The 18,524-nt window shown below is 36.7% G+C and overlaps 1 protein-coding gene and 1 pseudogene across 5 annotated transcripts in view; one reads left to right on the top strand and one right to left on the bottom strand.

Annotated features, from left to right (window-relative positions):
* Positions 1 to 18,524, top strand: part of TOP3A (topoisomerase 3alpha) — a 69,092-nt gene that overhangs the window by 7,306 nt on the left and 43,262 nt on the right. For all 5 annotated transcript variants that reach the window (XR_015986987.1, XM_008809677.5, XM_088721668.1 and 2 more), the window contains exons 8-11: positions 2,948 to 3,031; positions 8,048 to 8,227; positions 8,476 to 8,604; positions 17,989 to 18,063. Coding sequence is in view for 4 of the 5 variants with exons in the window: in XM_008809677.5 (XP_008807899.3) it covers positions 2,948 to 3,031; positions 8,048 to 8,227; positions 8,476 to 8,604; positions 17,989 to 18,063 (468 nt within the window). In the remaining variant the exon portion in view is untranslated. The remainder of the gene's footprint in view (positions 1 to 2,947; positions 3,032 to 8,047; positions 8,228 to 8,475; positions 8,605 to 17,988; positions 18,064 to 18,524) is intronic.
* Positions 14,039 to 17,840, bottom strand: LOC148703390 (protein transport protein yip1-like; annotated as a pseudogene).

Below are 18,524 nucleotides of genomic sequence, written 5' to 3'. Positions count from 1 at the left end.
TCTCTAAGCTATGCATCTAGTGGGTGCAAAATATGATCGGTATTTGGTAGCATGATAGGTTTACTATGATATTAATCATCAAAATCTATTGAGTTTAAACATATCATGTTTTAAGAGCTGTAGAGCATGATAAATGAAGTGGATTCTCAATGTAGGAGCCCTTATTATATATTTTAGTACACCTTGTTCAATTGATATGATTCATTTTTTGTACTTGATGTATAGTGAGAGACAACTGAAATACATGAATTTTACTAGGCTGTTTTTATAGTGTAGAGCATCTTTAACAGCATAGATCTTCAATATGGATGATCCATCATTCATTTTGGAATCGTTAAATCTTTTGTTAAATATTTAAAGTAAAGCATGTAGTCCAACTCTCTCTCTCTCTCTCTTGTTCTATTTATCTATATATGTATATGAGTGTTATTTGTATAAATGTGTTCTTCTGCTTGTCCATCTATGTTTATATCTATATATATGTACAAATGGATTTATGTATGTATATATGCATCTGTGTGTATATATATATACATATATATATATATACATACATATATATATATATACATATATATATATACATACATATATATATATATACATATATATATATACATACATATATATATATATATACATATATATATATACATACATATATATATATATACATATATATATATACATACATATATATATATATACATATATATATATACATACATATATATATATATTTGTAGCTATGGCTGAGAAATGTGAAAGCACGACAGTGCAAAATTCAAGCACCAGGGCTCAAAAGGCAGGATTTAAATTGTCTACCAACATCTCTCTTATGATTTCATCAAAAGAGCGTCTCTCATATTATATTTTTAGTAATATAATGAATATAATTACTTATTCTATGATATAATATACTTAATGACAAGTGTTAATATTTAGTATACCAATATTCTATAATTTCTATATATTATATATATATATATATTTGTATAGACATAATAATGTAAAATACAATGTTATTGGTATATGATAATATATTAGATTATAATATTATAATATACATATAATATTTTCTCTGCTGGGTAAATATTTATAAAAATAAAATTATAATTATTATTATGAGAGTAACTATAGATTGTACAAATATTGTGATATTAGAACTTCCATAATATCTTACTACTGTATTATATTAATAATGTACTATATTCTGATATATTGTAACTTTTTTTTACCATATAGTTCATAAAATTATATCTGACATGAATATATACTATTGTTATAATTGATACTATATTGTTATATTGTTATATTAATATAATATAATATAATGTTAAAATTATATCTGACATGAATATATACTATTGTTATATTATATCTAGTAACTTTGGTTTAATAATAGATAATATAATATAATGTTAAGCAATAAATAATATATGTAATAGTTATATAGTATACAATTTCTATGAGTAGATATGATATATTTATTATTTCTTAGATACATATTCAACTTTATGGAAAATGATGCCTAAGCTCTGTCCCTGGGTATCATTGTACCCCTTTTTTAAGAACTTGACACCCATTGGAATCAGCATTCCCCGTGTCAATGTGAGTTACTGAACATGAGAATGGACTGGAATAGGGTATGGATATTCTTAATTCTCGTTCCAGCAAACTAAACATGTCATAAGGGTATCGGCTCGTAGTTGCCTCAAGGCTTTTCTTGTTTGCTGATGAGATTAGCTGATTCATTTTATTATTGAGGATTACTGCAATTGGATTTGGTCATTTGATGGATGGGCAAAGGTTGAATACATTCTATCTTTTACTCATATACTAATTTCTGTATCTTGATAAACAAGAAAATAGAAAACTCTAGTTTTGTGTTTTCTGCAACGTTCGCTGAATTGGTACCGGTAGGCATACCGGTGGCCTAACGGACTGGTTCGTATCGGTGCCGAACCGGTTTGTCTAGTACAGCGCACGCCCGTGCGTGCGTGCGGGCGCGCGTACTCGTGCAAACTAGTCTGGTTTGCACCGGTACGCCCCGATACCATTCAGTTTCGGCCTCATAGGGGCCGAAACTGTTTTTCACTGCCGTACTGTACCGATTAAGGACCGGACCGGTATGGTACGGGCTGAACCGGCCGGTACGGGCCAGCTCAACATACCATGGTTTTCTGCAATAAGGTTATATGGGCAGAATATCAAGAATTTGATCAATTTCTTATTACAATGTGGTTATCAAAGCCTTCTTGGCTATTTGTCTATTCTTTCTAACAGTTGTCAACATGGCACATAGAGAACTAACATAAAATCTCAAAATCAATGGTCATATCATATTGAAATCATGCCAGTTTGATGACAATGGGCCTGTGGGTTTTTCCGCTATAGAATTTTATGACAATAAATTGCAAAATTACCTATTTATGGCTCTTCTCTCTCTCTCTCTCTCTCTCTCTTCCCCCCTTTCCCCCCCATTTCTCTCTCTCTCTCTCTCTCTTTCTCTCTCTTCCCCTTACTCTCTTATATCTCTTGGTGTAACAAGATTTTGGAGGGGAAAAGCGGTATTGTTTTTTTCAATTATTATTGCATGGTTTCAGAGTCTGGTTTTAGTTAGTTTCATTGTTAGACTGTCCTTCTAGTTCAGATCTCCTAGTTTCCACACTGCAGCTAACTGATTATCTTAAGCTATGATAGCTGACACAGAGGTGCCACTGAAATATTCATGCTAAATTGCTGAACATGATTCCCTTTGTCTTTTTGCTTCATATGATTTCTTTTATGATGCAGGTTTCAATCTCATTCTTTGCAGAATTTCTCATTTGCACTTTCTTCTGCAACATTACTTATAGCCCTGTTATCTATTTTCTTTCTTGCAGAAAGTATATTGTTGACTTACATTAGCATTATCATAACAGAATGTATTTTCTTTTGTATCTAGGTAGCTGAAGAGCTTTATCAGGCTGGATATATTAGTTATCCTCGTACGGAAACAGATAGCTTCTCAGTGAACACAGACCTACATGTTGGTAACTAGTTCCATGATGATTTAGCTGCGATGTTGTGAAGCTTCTATTATTTCCAACTGGCCTTGTTTTGATCAACAAGGTTCTTCATGTTTCTTATGATTGCCTTGGTAAGACTAGGAAGATTATTTAGCCTTTTGCCCAAGGAAAGGTATGTTTTGTGACTACCACAGTTAGTTTACAAGAATGGGCAATCACATTGCCATAGGATGACAAATGTCGGGGGTGTGTTTTGATATCATTCTGCGGTTTTTCTAGCACAATCTATATGATGTGAGCTAGACATATTTTGTTAATATTTAACATGAGAATAATATAACTCATTTAAAGAAAAAAAACTTCCTGGCTTTTCCTTTTTACAAGGTTTGTATAATGTCATCTTCAGCACGAACTGAGTTAGCCAGATATTCAATTCATGGGGATGATGAGGATAAGGTGCAGATCAAATCTATGGATGGATAATCTAACGACGACAAATCACACAATTGGATTTTGGCAAGATCTACAGATCCCATCCATGGTCTAGTTGTGGAATAAGCTAACTTGGAGTAAATGGGTTAACTCACTCCTAACTGGCTTTACTTAGATTAATTTACTCCACCATGAATGGTGGAGAAATTTATTCTGGGTTAAGTGGAAAAAAATAGCTTTAATTACTTCTCAAACTTCCCATTTTGCCCTGGGAATAAATGAGCTAATTTTCTACCATTTGGCAGTTTAAAGTGCAATAAGTGGAGTAAATGGTCTTTTATTCCATTTCACCTTACTTTGTTCTGCAGCCAAATGCAACTTTAATTATTGAAGTTTAGGTTTTTTTGTCTAGGTACTAACTTTCTTAGAGAAGTATCTTTCATATTGACTGACTAATTAGACTTAAGGCTGTTAGTTAAGAACCACCGATCTGGACCTAAGCTATAGGCCAGACCTCAGCCAGACTTGACCTGGACCTGAGCCAGACCGGAAGATTTATGGTTTGGTGCGGTTCCAAACTCTATAGCAATTAGAGATTTCAGGTTTGGGCCTCCATTGTTATAACTATATCCTCTATGATGAGGTTAACAAACTTGTAAGGCATTGTAGATCCTTTAAGAATCATTAGAAATCCCCCTTTACTGTCTTTCTTCATCTGTTAACCTCCATATAAGAGTATGGATTCTCAAGGGAGAGTGTCAGCCTCCTTCCTGTCTGACCATGCATAGGTATATAAAGAGGTGAAGAGCTTTACATTAACTTGGGATTCTTTCTCCTAGCAGGATCACTCCCCTTTATATCCTCTAACCTAGGGTTACACCGTATGCAATCCCATTAAAGAAAGATTCTTTGAGAGACTAATAATGATTAGCAAACTTCTGGGAGATTATATCCCCATGCAAGCTTCACTGAGTGAATTATAATTAGTACTCTGCCTAGAAAACAAAAAACTCTCATGAGTATATATTGAATGACCATGCTCTTAGGTGAAAGGCTTATTCTAATTCATGTATAGATGACATAAGCAATTTCACTTACATAATTGTTTCTTTAAATGTATTGTCAACATTGACCTTGTGTCGTTAGAGCACCTATGCTTGATGGCTTAGTTATTAGCCATTAGTTTGGCATAGCACTGTCATATGCAAGGTGCTATATGGGTATAAAGGCCAACCTCACAGAAGCAGTGGGTATCCTTTTTGAGTGGTAATGACCAAATCATCCTTGTGATTTTGCCTGAAACTAATCATGTAGTAACTATATTTGCTGTTCTTTTTGTAAATTTCAAGATGTAATCAAAATGTTAAGGAGTTAAAAAAAAAAATACTATGACGTACATTTTGTAACTTATCATGAATATTCTTATAGCCCTAATTGGATTTTTATATAATAATTATGTGGATACTTGTATGCAAGTTTATTGACACTTCGTACTATTCTAACACTTGGTATTGTGCTAAGTGCTAACACTTGGCAAACATATCATGTTGTATTGTTTTGCCACTTATTGCACATTGACATCAAATAGTACGCTACTGTATTTAAAGAATGGCAATCCACACACTAAGATATGTTGCAATGACTTTTTCCATTTATACTAATTTTATTCTAGTTAATAGACAAATTTTCAATAAACATTTTTTTTCACAAATCTTTTAGAAATCTAGCATTGTTAATCTTTCTCATGAATATCATTTGGCATGTTGTAACGTAAATTTATCATTCTAAGGGCCTGTTTGGGAAATCCAACAAGATTGGGCTGGATTTCTTATTGGATTTGTGGATTGGGTAGCCCATTTAGGTATAGCCCATATCAACTCAACACTCCTCATCTTGGTGGGTCTTATTTTCTCCTTCCTTCAAACCACGAGTCCACAGGCTGGGATTTAAGACGACTTGGGAGTGCCCTTAGAAGAATGCATGCTAGGTAGGCCAACAAACGCGATTCTTGCAAGAATGCCTAAAGAGCCCCTAAGACTGCACAACCGTATTTACACATTAATAACACAGCTTCTCAAATTGTTGTACATGCATAACTAGTAATGGATATAGAAAATAACAGCCAACATTAGCATTATTACACCTACTGTATGATGTTAGCATTAGAGGGGTACGTATACTAGGGGTGGACTTTGTATAACTGTTCAGCATCTACTGGCTGTATCCATCTGAAATTGAGTACGCATATGAGTTATGTATTTTCATGGACTTTCAAATGTGATTCTAATCATCAAATATATTGAAGGAGAAACCATAATTAGTAGTGGATAGGGAGGGGGTGGCACACAGTTCCCTTTGCTTAATTATTCACAAGTAAGTCCCAGTTTGAGCATGCAACGCGGGATAGGGATCACAACATAGGGCTAGGGAGAATATTATATCATATAGGAGGGGACCCAAAGGTGGCGGATGCCGTATTGATCTGACAAATGAGTTGGTGCATCGAGTGGGAGTCCTGAATATCAAGATCCCTCCAACACTCAAGATCATCATCTTTCGGATCATATCCTCCCGTGCTTAGTTATAACCCATATGGCTATGCACCCTTTGAGTCTTTATGTTCGAGTTGGTATCATCCTCCCTAGCTACAGCTAGACTATGGATCAAACTTTGGTCAGTTGTTTTTTGATTTCCTCCATCGTACCGGATAGAGTAGCTGTATCAACATGGCTATATTGTATAAATAGGTTACCAGGATCCTGGGTGGATGCAATATTATTACTGGCGTCAAGTCCTAGTACCTGACTATGAATGTGACCGACACATGTATAAGGGACATCAACACTTTACTTGGAACTGAACAAATGCATATATATTGCATCTTCAATTTTAGTGTAAGTGTTTTACATTTTCAATGTTAACGTAGTTTATTTAGTCACATCATCCTTTAGACATGTACTTAAAAATTAAAGTATATAATATTTAAACATTTTCAAAGTTATGCTTAATTTATTTAGTTTATTTAGTCAGATCATTTATACTTAGCTTATGTATTAAATAGTCACATCATCCTTTAGATATATAATATAAAAAAAGTATATTACATTTAAACATCAAAAACAAATTCACAAAACCCCATTTTCCACTCATAACTAAATGGAGGATGTTTAAAATTTGAATATATATATATTTTTTTGCATATTGGCGTGGGTCAGAACAGTTGCGGTGCCATACCATATCGGTCATCTACCAATATGCAGTTCGGTAACAAGATTGTGAACTTCGGTACTAATAACCTACAATTTTGGTATATACCATAGGATATGATGTGGTTTGATTGACAATTTGATCCTTGCCTAACACTTATCTTGGTTTATATCTTTGTTTGGGTGTTAGATAAAGTTGTGCATTCAACTTCCCAAGATGGACATGTGTTTAACTAGTTGTTGGCCTCAACTATAAAGTTTCACTACGGTATTATATGCGCAAAAGAAGCAAACAATGATTAAAGTTCTCAAGGAATTCCCTGGGTCCATAAATTTCTCAAGGAATTCTAAAAACTTTAGTTGTCCAAGAGAGAGTGATAGAATGTGTAGCAAAACATCTATGTAAGTAAGAGGAAAAACATCTATCTTACTACCTTTGTCTGTGAAACTGAGAGCCATTTCATGAATTACGACAATTTGACTTGCACATATGCAAGTCAGATTTTTTGGTTGTTTCATATATTGCCCAAACTGACTATTCTAATTTAACTTAAAGAAAATTGAGCAAAATGCATTCAATAATTTTGAGGATCTGCAATGCACATGAAAATGAAGCATGCCACTGATTAAAATTTGATATTTTTATATAACTTGATCAATGAACTCCCACTCTAGGCTGGTGCGCTTCTACTTCCTCCCCCTGAAAGAGAGAGAAACAAGTAAATCAGAAGGAGTGTATTTACTAATGAATAGGGAATATTACAGATGTATGTAGAGTGGAGAGATGGAGTCATTCATCTGACCAAGGGGTTATTATTTTAGTAGAGATTGCGACTTGGAATTTCTCCTTTCTAAACTTGGAAGGATTGTCCTTTGTTGGTTATAAAAACAATACAGTTAAAAACTTTGTACTCTGACTGTGCAGCTGCTATAGCTTTTCACATGGAGGCATCTTAACTACTGTTAACATTTGATATTTGGCTTGCAATGATTGCTTTTTTGAAGTGACATGCTTTATTTTTGTTTTTGAGGAAATTTAATGTTGTTGGTTTCTCATTCAAAGATAGATTTTAGCAAAATTTGAAGATACTGTCATGATGAAGAAGTGTTTTGAAATATATACATAGAGCAGCATATAAACATGCTTTCCCTCAGATTCTATGATGATACTTCTCCTTATGGTTACTGACTATTTCAAGGTTCTGCTGTGTGCCTCAGCCTGTTTCGTTAAAGAAATGATATAAAGAGCCTCTTAAATATATTTTTTTTCTATCCAATTAATATTCAAAATCTACTTGTATCAGCATTCAGGTTTAATTTTGTTAGGTAATTTCTTGCTCTTGTAATATCTCCTTTTCTGGAATTTGGAAATTTTTACTTCACTAGTATTTTTTTTAGGCCATTGTGGGGGAGCAAGTGGGACATCCAGCTTGGGGTTCATATGCTCAAAGACTTTTGGATCCAGAGGCAAGTCTTTGGAGAAACCCCAGTAATGGTGGACACAATGACAAGGCACATCCTCCTATCCATCCTACAAAATTTTCTGCTGGTGAACCAGGGTGGAGTCAAGACCATAATGTATGTTCAAAATTAGGTAGCATCCAAAATGTCTTGCATTGCCAAGCATTGTTTGAGTTGCCTTTTCAATACATAAGAGTCATATTTTATTTACTAATTAGGCTGTAAGAGGATTCTCGATAATCTTTATTGCAAAACCACATTTATTGACTATGGAATTTTCTTTTCAATGCAAAAGAATCAGATAACTTATTTACTGGTTATTAGATATTAGAAAGATTCTTGATCATCTTCATGGTTGTTTTCAGAGATTGTATGAGCTTGTGGTGCGCCATTTCCTTGCTTGTGTCTCAAAACCTGCTGTAGGAGCTGAAACTACAGTTGAAATTGACATTGCTGGTGAACAATTTTCTGCATCTGGACGTGTGATAATAGCGGTCAGTGTTTTTAGCTGTTGTTACTTTGTAGTTCAAACCAAGGTTCATTGTATCAATACTTGAATGCATACTGACAAGAGTACTCATAAATGAAAAAAAATATTTTTTTTGTTTTTTTTATTTTCAAGGTGTTTAAGCTTCCTTTATTTAGTTTTATTTGAGAAGAAATTAATATGTCAAAAATTAATTCAAATTTATGTCATAAAAACGTAACAGATAGCATGCTAAACAACAATCTAACATCTCCCTTTTTCTATTAATTTTTATCCAGAAATATATTTTTAATTAAAATAAATAAATATAAAAATTTGAAAAGTTATACTATTGTGTAGATCTGATTGAGATCTACGATATATCATAAATCATGCCAAAATACAAAATTGTGGCATGCTTTCTCCATATTTTTCAATTTTTACCCATTTATGGGATGTAATAGAATGAGGAAAAAGGAACAGGGACATACTTGGATAAGACCTCCTGCTCACCCTTTCACTCACTCTCTCTCTCTCCTCCTCTCTTTCTCCCCTCTTTCTGCTCTCTTATCTTGAAAAAGATGGAGAAAAGGGTGTATGGCTCTTTCTCCCTCAATTATTGAAGCCTCGAACTGGTATGGTTCATGTGGTTTGGCTAGTGAGGATTGGCTTATGCCAAATGTCTAACCAAGATTGTGAATTGGGACGGTTCATGGTTGGTACGGTACGATATCGATCGGACGTAGTGGTTTGGTATACTATTATATCCCATGGTTTAGAGTTAGTTATAGTTTATGACTTCACATAATTTGCTTGTGCACATGGAAGTATTCTATACTATTATAGGTAAAGATAATATGATTGTTTCTCATCTTTGTGGGTTTTTGTTATAAATTTATGCCATATCGAGTTACGCATTGTTTGTAATGTTGTTAACCTTTAGCACCCTTTTTGCTTTGCTAGTCCTCCATATGGTGATATCATTCTTTTTTTTTTTTTGCTGGTTTAGCTTGTATCCTGTTATCTTATATTAGCTTGTGGGTGCTAAGTAGACCTGTTCATCGGTTGGATAGCTCGCCCAGCCCCATCAAGCTTGAAGGCTTTCTGACAGGCTAGGCCAGGCTTGAAATATAAGCTCGCTTGTTAAATCGGCCGAACTTGAGTTTAGATGTGGAAGACTAGCCCGAGCTTGGCCTGGCTCGGATTTATATAAAAACTATGCCATATAGCCCAACCTATATATCTGTGTAGGCCATCCACCCCATCTTCCTTGTCCTTCACCCTTTTCCCTTCTTACTTCCCCTCTCTAGCTGCCATTATGGCCAATCCCTCTCCATCTTTGATCTCTCCCCTATCTCCTCCAGTTGACTCTCCAATGTCATCCTTTGTTTGGCCTCTATCCTATCTTCCTCATCTCCGGAGTGAGTCGCCCAAGCACTGTTAGAGGCTAGGTTTAGGTTCAGGTGTCGTTGAAGAATTACTCTTGCTTTCCAAAAAAGAGGAGTCAGATGTCATGAGTTTAGGCTAGCTTCGGGTGATTAGAGGTCATGAGTTCTGCTACTCGAGTTTAAAATCCCCCTTAACACCTCTCCCTCTGCCGTGCCTCTCCCAAATCCTCCCTCCTCCCCTCGATTGCAGTCATCTTCGGTGTTCTGCAGCAAACCCCATTTTTCCTTACTCTTGCTTGCTCCTTTGCCTTCTCTTTCGCTAAGGAGGCCACTGTTGAATGTCTCCTCTACAAGCACCGCCTTCGCATCTAGCCCCCTTTATGCCCTTCGTTGCGACCCGAATGCCTCCCACCCCTCGTGAGACCCGAATGCCCCCGCCTTCCACTCGACTCGAACACCCCTGCCTCCTCAACTCGACCTTCGCCCTTGTCAGCTCCCTCCTCAATCTCTACAACGGCGTCCAACCCCTCATTCCATCTAGCGACCTCGACTCCACTTTCACCACTGCCGCTATACCGTCTTCTCCTCCGTTCGCCCTCATTTTCACCTGCAATGCTGGCATGCTTCCATGCTCCGCACTCATCACCTCGACAATGTCCAGTAAGCTCGAGCCCTGGCCTAAAGCCCGAAGCCTGAGTAAGTATTGGGCTCAGGCCTGGGAAGTAGGCCCAAAGGCAGGGCTAGGCTAGGCTTAGGATTGGCTACTTTTAGTTATATCTTGGGTGGAGCGCGAATTGAACCCAGCCTGCCCCGCTTGTTGAACAGGTCTAGTGCTAGTTGTCAATTGCTTAATCCTTTTCCAAGGATAAGCATTCTATTTTTCTCATTCGTAATCGTGGACAATGTCCTGGAAAGACAACAATGATCCGATGTGCTTTTTGTTATTCATAACTGTAGACAAAATCTAGGAAATGCTTAATCCTTTTCAAAGGTTAGGCATTCTATTTTTTTCATCCGTAACTGTGGACAATGTTCTGGAAAGACAACAATGATGCAATGTACTTTTTCTTATTCATAACTATAGACAAAATCCAGGAAAGACAATAATAATGCAACATTGCACTAGTTTTCTATATAATTTATGCTGTGTTTGGACGCTGAACAACTAACTAGCTCCTAAACAGATTTAACTATTTGTAACCACCCTCCTAAGCAGCTAACCAATGGATAAAGTTATTCACCGTTTGGTTGGTTGGTGCTCCCATGATTAGTGGAATAAGTTGTGGAAAATGTGAAAAAGTAGAGAGAAAGAGAGAGCACTTTGGTGGTCAACTTTATTTTACCATTCCCTTGAAATAAAGTTACCTGGGTTAAGTACCTTTTTAAGACTTTGGCTGAATAACTATATTCACTAACTTTTGGGTGGTAATTGGCGTTAACTGGTAGCTTCCCCTTATCCACTACTTAACTAGCAACCAAACAAAGCCGTAAGATGCAGACCTAATGCAGGAAGTATGATGCATGCATTTTTTGGTAAAAATATGTACATTAATTTAAACTCATGCTGGATCATAGGATGAGAGTTTTTCTGAAATAATTGAAAGCAAAGGTAGTCGGTCCTCCAAAAAAATTGCAAATTACTCGATGGAATGATGGAAGGAAAAGTATAGCTGCCTATGATGATAACTTGAAAAAGATTCAAATTGTTGGAAATTAGAATAACCCATGTATTTTATACTAGACTTGTGGAGATAGTGGTATATTGCGGAAACTGAAAATGAAGGATAATGATGGCAAATAACCTATGCCATTTTGAGTTTTCACTTGATGCTTGGCCTTAATCGAGTGTTTTCCCTACTTCTACCTATTCCTAGAGATGAGGGAGTTTTCATGGGTAGGGTACAAAATGGTATTTGATAAAGCTGATGCACAAGGAAACAATTTATCTTTGATATGTGTCCATTGCTTTTAAAAATTTAAACTGCTCACAATTGAGATAGCCCTTCAAGTTTCCTAGAAGAAGGGTGTGTGGATGTATGGTATGATGCCTACTGTTAGAGTATGAAATCTCTTCCATCTATAATCTAACATATGATTCTTGGCCTCTGCCAGGGGACAACTGACAATTTACTTTCTCTTTTAGAAGACAATGGATTTCCAAGGAAAAATGTGCTGGACAATAAGGTTCACAATTTCAGATGATGATGCCACAAAAGTCCCATGAGATGGAGCATTCTTACATGGTTCTGGCGTTAACAACTTGCACAATCTATAATTTGCAGAGAGCCAAGTTAGCAAGCTGTCACATCAACCAATCATACAGCAACATATCCTGGGGTAGCTAGCCAATGTAGATCTTTAGATGAAGCTCCATGGGAGTATCAGTGATGAAATTATTTGGTGATGTGCTTCATTGTGATTTCATAAATCTTAGGAGAGAGGACATCTTTGAGACCTTAAAAATAGCCTAGTGTCCAAGATTGTCTCAAGCTGATGTTAGAAATGCAGGAAAAATATGGGCAACCATTGAACCTTTGATTATAATGTCTAAATAGAGGAACCAGGTGATGATGCCACATGAAGTCCAACAAGTGAATAAACATAATCAAGTTGGTGTTTGGTGAATTATAGTACAGCTATTGTGATCAAAGAAGCTGAAGGTAATACAAGCCAATATTGAGTTTGGAAGTTGATGGTGAAAGAACAAAAACAAGATAGAGAGGAAAACCAAAAGACAACAAATGGAGCTCAACAAGTAAAAGAATTAATTCAATATTTATTAGAATAAATCATTGAAGGACAACACTTGTAAGCAAATACAACTATCATGGGTTGTCGGGAACATAGTTGACAAGTTTATAGGTTAGTTGAGCAAAGGAGCCATTCAATGTTGACCATGAAACGATTTGTAATGATGGGTATTTTGATGGAGGTGTCGATTTTAAACTGTCATGTCTTCATTGCTAAAGTCAATCCAGATGTCATCTTGCTCATTAGATGTCCTTTTTTTGTTCCTGCATGAGAAGAAAAATATAATAGGGGACCAAATATGCTAAATACAAATAATTTCGGATGGGGAATTTTAATCTAGTAAAACAAAGGGATTCTTTGTTTGCTTCATGATGGTTTTCTTCTTGATATTATTTGGTGTCATGAAGTTGGTAGTAGTCTTCCTAAAATCCTTTAATATTGAACGGTATCAAGCCTGACAAGTTATTGCGGAGCAATTTTAATCCTTTGCTTCTGAAAGGTGAATTTATTGTTCTGTTATAATATCAAAAAAATGCAATCTAATTGAGGCTTTAAAACTTGCTCTTTGTTTTGGTTTTGATTGTTTAGTTAGAGCTTTGCTTTTTAGCATTTCTGGCAGTTTTGTTTTGAGTTTTGAAACTTTAGTCAAAAAAGGTAGAAAATGAAAAATATAAGAATCATGAAAAAGATCAATAAAAGTTATTTCACATCATTTTATTGTGTTTTTGAGTCTTTTGGGATCATAATTTGTAGCGTGGAATTTGGATAGTTTCTGGTTCAATTAAACCATATTTAAACTTAATGCATTTTATATATTGCACTTTTCTCCTCTAATATTATAATTTTTCAACACTTTTCTCTATTTTTTAGATTTTCATATTTATTCATTCTATTGGATTTATAATCCATTGAAGAAAGAAAATCCATTCAAATGAGAGGTATTTTATTTCATTATTTCGTTATACTATTTCATTATTCTGAAAAAAGAGAGAAAAGAGTTCATGTAGGTAACAAGAACGAATCATGGAAACACATAATGCTCCTAATTAGTGAAGGCACACATCAAGATTGCAGTTTGTCCACTATAGTGATGCAACTTTGAAGAAAAATACATATATTTTATCACTAGAACTAGGCCTGTTAACGAGCCGAGCCGAGCCCGAGCTTGGGAGGTTCGGGCTCGGCTTGTTTCACAGAATTTTGGGCTCGGGCTCGGTACCGAGCTTTGTATTGGGCTCGAGCTCGGGCTCGCCCAGCAAAACAAAGGCTCGGCCCGGGCTTGTAAAGCTCGGTTTTTTTTTTTTTGCCTAGGTGAAGCTCATTTCAATCACGAGCTAAAGGAAGAGGGCGGCGGCCGGCAAGCATGTTGAAGACGACGTAAATGAAGAGGGCGGCGACGATGACCCAGCCGAGGATGATGCCGAAGTGGAACTTGCCGGTGAGGAGCGGGAAGAGGCTGAAGGCCATGAGGAAGAGGAAGGGGTCGGAAATGTCGGCGTCCTCGTGGAGGTCAGGGTTAACACGGAAGGGGTTGAGGATGGAGGCGGTTGTGCGCTAGATCTGGCGGGTGTTGATGCCGAACTCCTTGAGGAGAGGGGTCTCGTCGTCGAAGGAGACAGCGCCGGTGGAGAGGGGGCTGCCGATAGCGGAATCGAAGACGGGGGCGGAAAGGGTAAACTGGAGGGGGCGGAGCCGATGTTGTAGGACAAGAAGGGGAGGCTGGGGTTGGAGGGGCCGCCGACGAAGGAGGCAGCGGCCGGGTGGGAGGGCTGCATGGGCGGCGTAGCCGGGGCGCAGTGCTGGTGGGGGACGTTGGGGTCGCCGGCAGAGGAGGGGAAGACCACCGAGTGTTGATACCACTGTACCAGCCGCTGAACCTTTTAATTTTTTAAAGCCTAGGAACAATGGACCAATGGTTAGGGTTTTGGAGTATGGGTGCGGGCCGCGGGCTCTGTTAAGTCACGAGCTTGTTTGGGCTAGCGAGCTGCTCGGGCTCGGGCTCGGGCTCGAATTTAAACGGGCCTCATTTTGGGCTCGGGCTCGGGCTCGTTTGACTAACGAGCCGAGCTCGAGCCGAGCTGTTACCGGGCCGAGCCCGAGCAGCTCGGCTCGTTAACAGGCCTAACTAGAACCTTGGATAAATGTGGGATCGAGTGATATGGTCAAATTTTAGAAAACATTAAACACATATACTTGTTAAACAGAAACAAAAGATAAAAAAGCAGTCTCAGTCGTTTTTTTGCTGAAACTGCAGAAATTGGCTAAAGCTCAGCCAAAACTGGTTGAAATCAGACAAAATGGACCAAAATTTTGGTCAGTCTTGGATCAGTCTTGGCCAGAACTGATCTGTTTTGGTGGAAGCGAATTAGTTTTGGATGAAATTTCATTTCTTGAATCTAGTCTTATCGGAGGGCTACAAGGTGACAGTGGCTAAGAATAAAACCAGAGAAAGGAGTAGGCAAAGGAGATGCTTGGGTTATAGCAATAAGAAGAAAACAGTAAAACAACAAAACTTTTTTTTTCTGTTACATATGTCGACTATCTGTATAAAACTTGCTAGCATAGATGAGTCTAAGGCCCTCGAAATAATCAAACAAATGATAAGCATTTTGAAACAAGCAATGGAAATAAATCCTAATATGACTCGCATCCTTCTTTAGTCTCATGATCTAACTTTGACCTAATTTTCAACACCCATAATGACTGTATTAAAGAAAAGTCGTAAGTAGGAAATACCAGCTTGATGGTATCTCACCAAAATTGCTTATACACCTAATTAGGTAAGCATCTGTTGAGTTTTTCTTTGAAGAAAAGATGCATAGACAGGTTACCTGCAGTTTTGTTCTATGTCAGCGAGGAACAGTGTGGGCTTGTGCATATCATGAGCATTTATCAATGGGGATAGCAAGGGTTTGGAGGCTTCACATAACACTTCTCCTTGTTTGTAAGGCCAACTACGAGTTATTCATCAATAGGCTTCCTATAATAGTCATCTCCTTCTCAGGAAAAAAATCATTGCATCTAAAATACCCCTCTCTAAATTAAGTCGTAATTGACTGGAAGGGCCTAATATGTCTTAATAAAGATATCTAAATCAGTCTTGATTTTGAAGAACTGATTCCTTAGGTCTTTTCTTTTGAAAAGGGATTTGAAGCCCCAATGTGCTATAAAGTCTACGACTTTTCGGTTCTACACAAATATTGTGGATGTTTCTTGGCTTATGAGTTATGATATAGTTTCTCTAAAGATGAGAGAATTGTTGCAAGAAAGATTAAATCAGTAAAGCACAAAGAAAGAAATGTCATAACAATAGGGTAGTTGATAAATGTGCTTCTGGCGACAATCTGAATAATGCAAAGTAGTTCAGTGGGATCATCATTTAAGGTATAAGGAACAACTACAGGTGAGGGAGGGGAGAATGCATTAGAGGGGCAATGAGTTTTGAGATTTGTCTCGGAATTAAGTGGAAAATTCAACAACGTCCATTGGAGATGAGACTGGATTCGTAATTTAGGTGGTCAATGGGAAAGCTAGATCAAGTAGGAAAGATCAAGGAGCCAACAATATAGATAAAGGAGACATCATGCTGTAAGAGGGGGAGAGGTTCTAGGAAAGGAGTACAGCACTGACAATCTTGTACCTAGTGCTCTATCCAGGATAGATATAGTTGACTAATTAAGGAGACAGCTTGCTGTATTGTTCATGATGTATGAAGGATGACCAACAATTTGAAGGTGCGTATGAGAGATTGGACCTGCATGGGAGAGAGTGACATATACAAGTATGACTGAACTCACTGTGGCTGGGGATTAGAAGCAACTATAGAAACTCCAACAAGCTTGTATTGTGCTAATGTTTCCTCTAAGCGAAATCATTCTGCCGAGGGCTGGGCAGCAATATGTTACTTGACCCATAACCATATCTGATTTGGCATCTTTTCAGATGGTTTTTCATGCAGAGGAGTTAAAAACAAAATACCAACTCTAATAATCTTAACATAGGGTGTAGCATAGAAGCCACCATATAATGATATTAGGCATGGTTCGCCGTACCAACCAAATCGGACGGTACAAGGCGTACTGTACTATACTGGTTTGGTACTGGTACTCGGTACGGGTGGCGTACTGATGCTCAGTACTCCGAAAAGACTCCATACCATACTATACGGACATAGTGTTAGTGTGACACTGGTATGGGCCAAAACCAAGATGGCAAACCTTAATCTTAGGAGCACCATCCAAGTTAGAGATAATAGAATAAGATACCTAACATCATTTAATCATTAATGTTCAATACAAGTTCCACTTAAATCAAGTCAGGTATTTTTATATGTTGTATGACGATGACTTGGTTAAGAAAAGAATTACTTGTACCTATGTGAAAAAATATTATAACTATAATAGATTGTGTAGGATTTTCTGGTTCATAATTAAAGCATCATTACAACTTGTCATTTTGATTGTGGAATTCCACTTGATGTTCGATACTTTATTAGCTTATTCACTGTTCTCCTTGAAATGGAAAAGTTGATATTCGCATGTTGAATTAAATTAGGTATCTTTCAATCTGTGTATCAAAAGCTGTTGATTTAAATCCTTATACAAGTTATGATGATAGTGTTTCATATGCAGCTCTACTTGATTATTGAAACTTAAAAAGAAATGAATATGCTAATTTCTTTGGAAGAGGAGAAAGTCATGCTTTTATTGATTGGTGTACTTTGAACAAGATAGCCACAAAAAATTCCAGATTTTGCCACTTTGTGACTCATATGTGAGGCATGAATAGGATTCTATGGACAAGTGGGTTGTTTTCTTAACTTTCCAAACAAGTAATTTTTATGGGAGTAGATCATATAATGGGATGATTGTAATTGATAAAAAGTTCAATGTGAACATTGCTAATTCAAATATGTTTTGGTCTATCATTTACTTGGAGTGGGTTGTATGAGAAAGGAACAAGCACATGATTCAATATGTAAGTAGGAAAGACTCAAAGCAGGGGTATGAGCTAAGCTGTGTTCTTGATAAATAAGCAACATGAGGATATCTTTCAAATTTATTATCTGTGTTTCCCTTTTGTCCAAGGTGAAAGATCAAAGTTTCACATTATTGTCTTCTGCCATATCTGTCTACAGGGAGTTGAACTTTATTAAAAGGTTATGAGTTTTTCTTGTGATAAATGGATATAGATATTTTTAATGCCCCATTCAATATTGTTTGACTGAAATTTTTATCCTTAGATTTTAATCCTTTTTTATTTTTCTTTTGTAGAAAAATTACTTGGATGTCTATAGATTTGAATCTTGGGGAGGTACTATACTCCCAACATACACAATTGGGCAACAGGTTTGCTATCAGTCTTCTTATGCTTTCCATCTAAATTGCTTCATGAGACTTTTGCATTAATAGATCATTCCATTTTATCCCCATGGTTTTGTTTGTGCTGTTCGCTTTTCTATCCAAACTTTATTTTGCTTTTTTTTTTTGGATCCTTTTGTATGTTGTTCATTATTAATGAAATAATGTTAAGACGATGATTATAATAATTCTCCCCCGAATATTATTTGAAATGAATGCACGAATCAGTTGGAATCAATCATGCATAGTAGAAATACTGGAGGCATGCTTATTTGACGTTTGGGTTGGCAAAATCTTTTTTCTTTTTCAAAATAAAAACTCTTATTCATTTTTTATCTTTCTGTTGGCCCTTGAAAATTGAAAATATCCATTTCTTACCCTAAAAACTGAGGGTAACCCTCCAAAAAGCTCCCAATTCGCCGCATTTTTGATGTATGGAATGGTTCCAG

The sequence above is a fragment of the Phoenix dactylifera genome, chromosome 5, assembly GCF_051530095.1.
Source record: "Phoenix dactylifera cultivar Ajwa chromosome 5, Ajwa_hap1_PhDact_Kaust_v1.1, whole genome shotgun sequence".
Classification (NCBI taxonomy): domain Eukaryota; kingdom Viridiplantae; phylum Streptophyta; class Magnoliopsida; order Arecales; family Arecaceae; genus Phoenix; species Phoenix dactylifera.
Note: the sequence above shows the minus strand (reverse complement) of the source record. Positions and strands in the feature narration are given on the sequence as shown.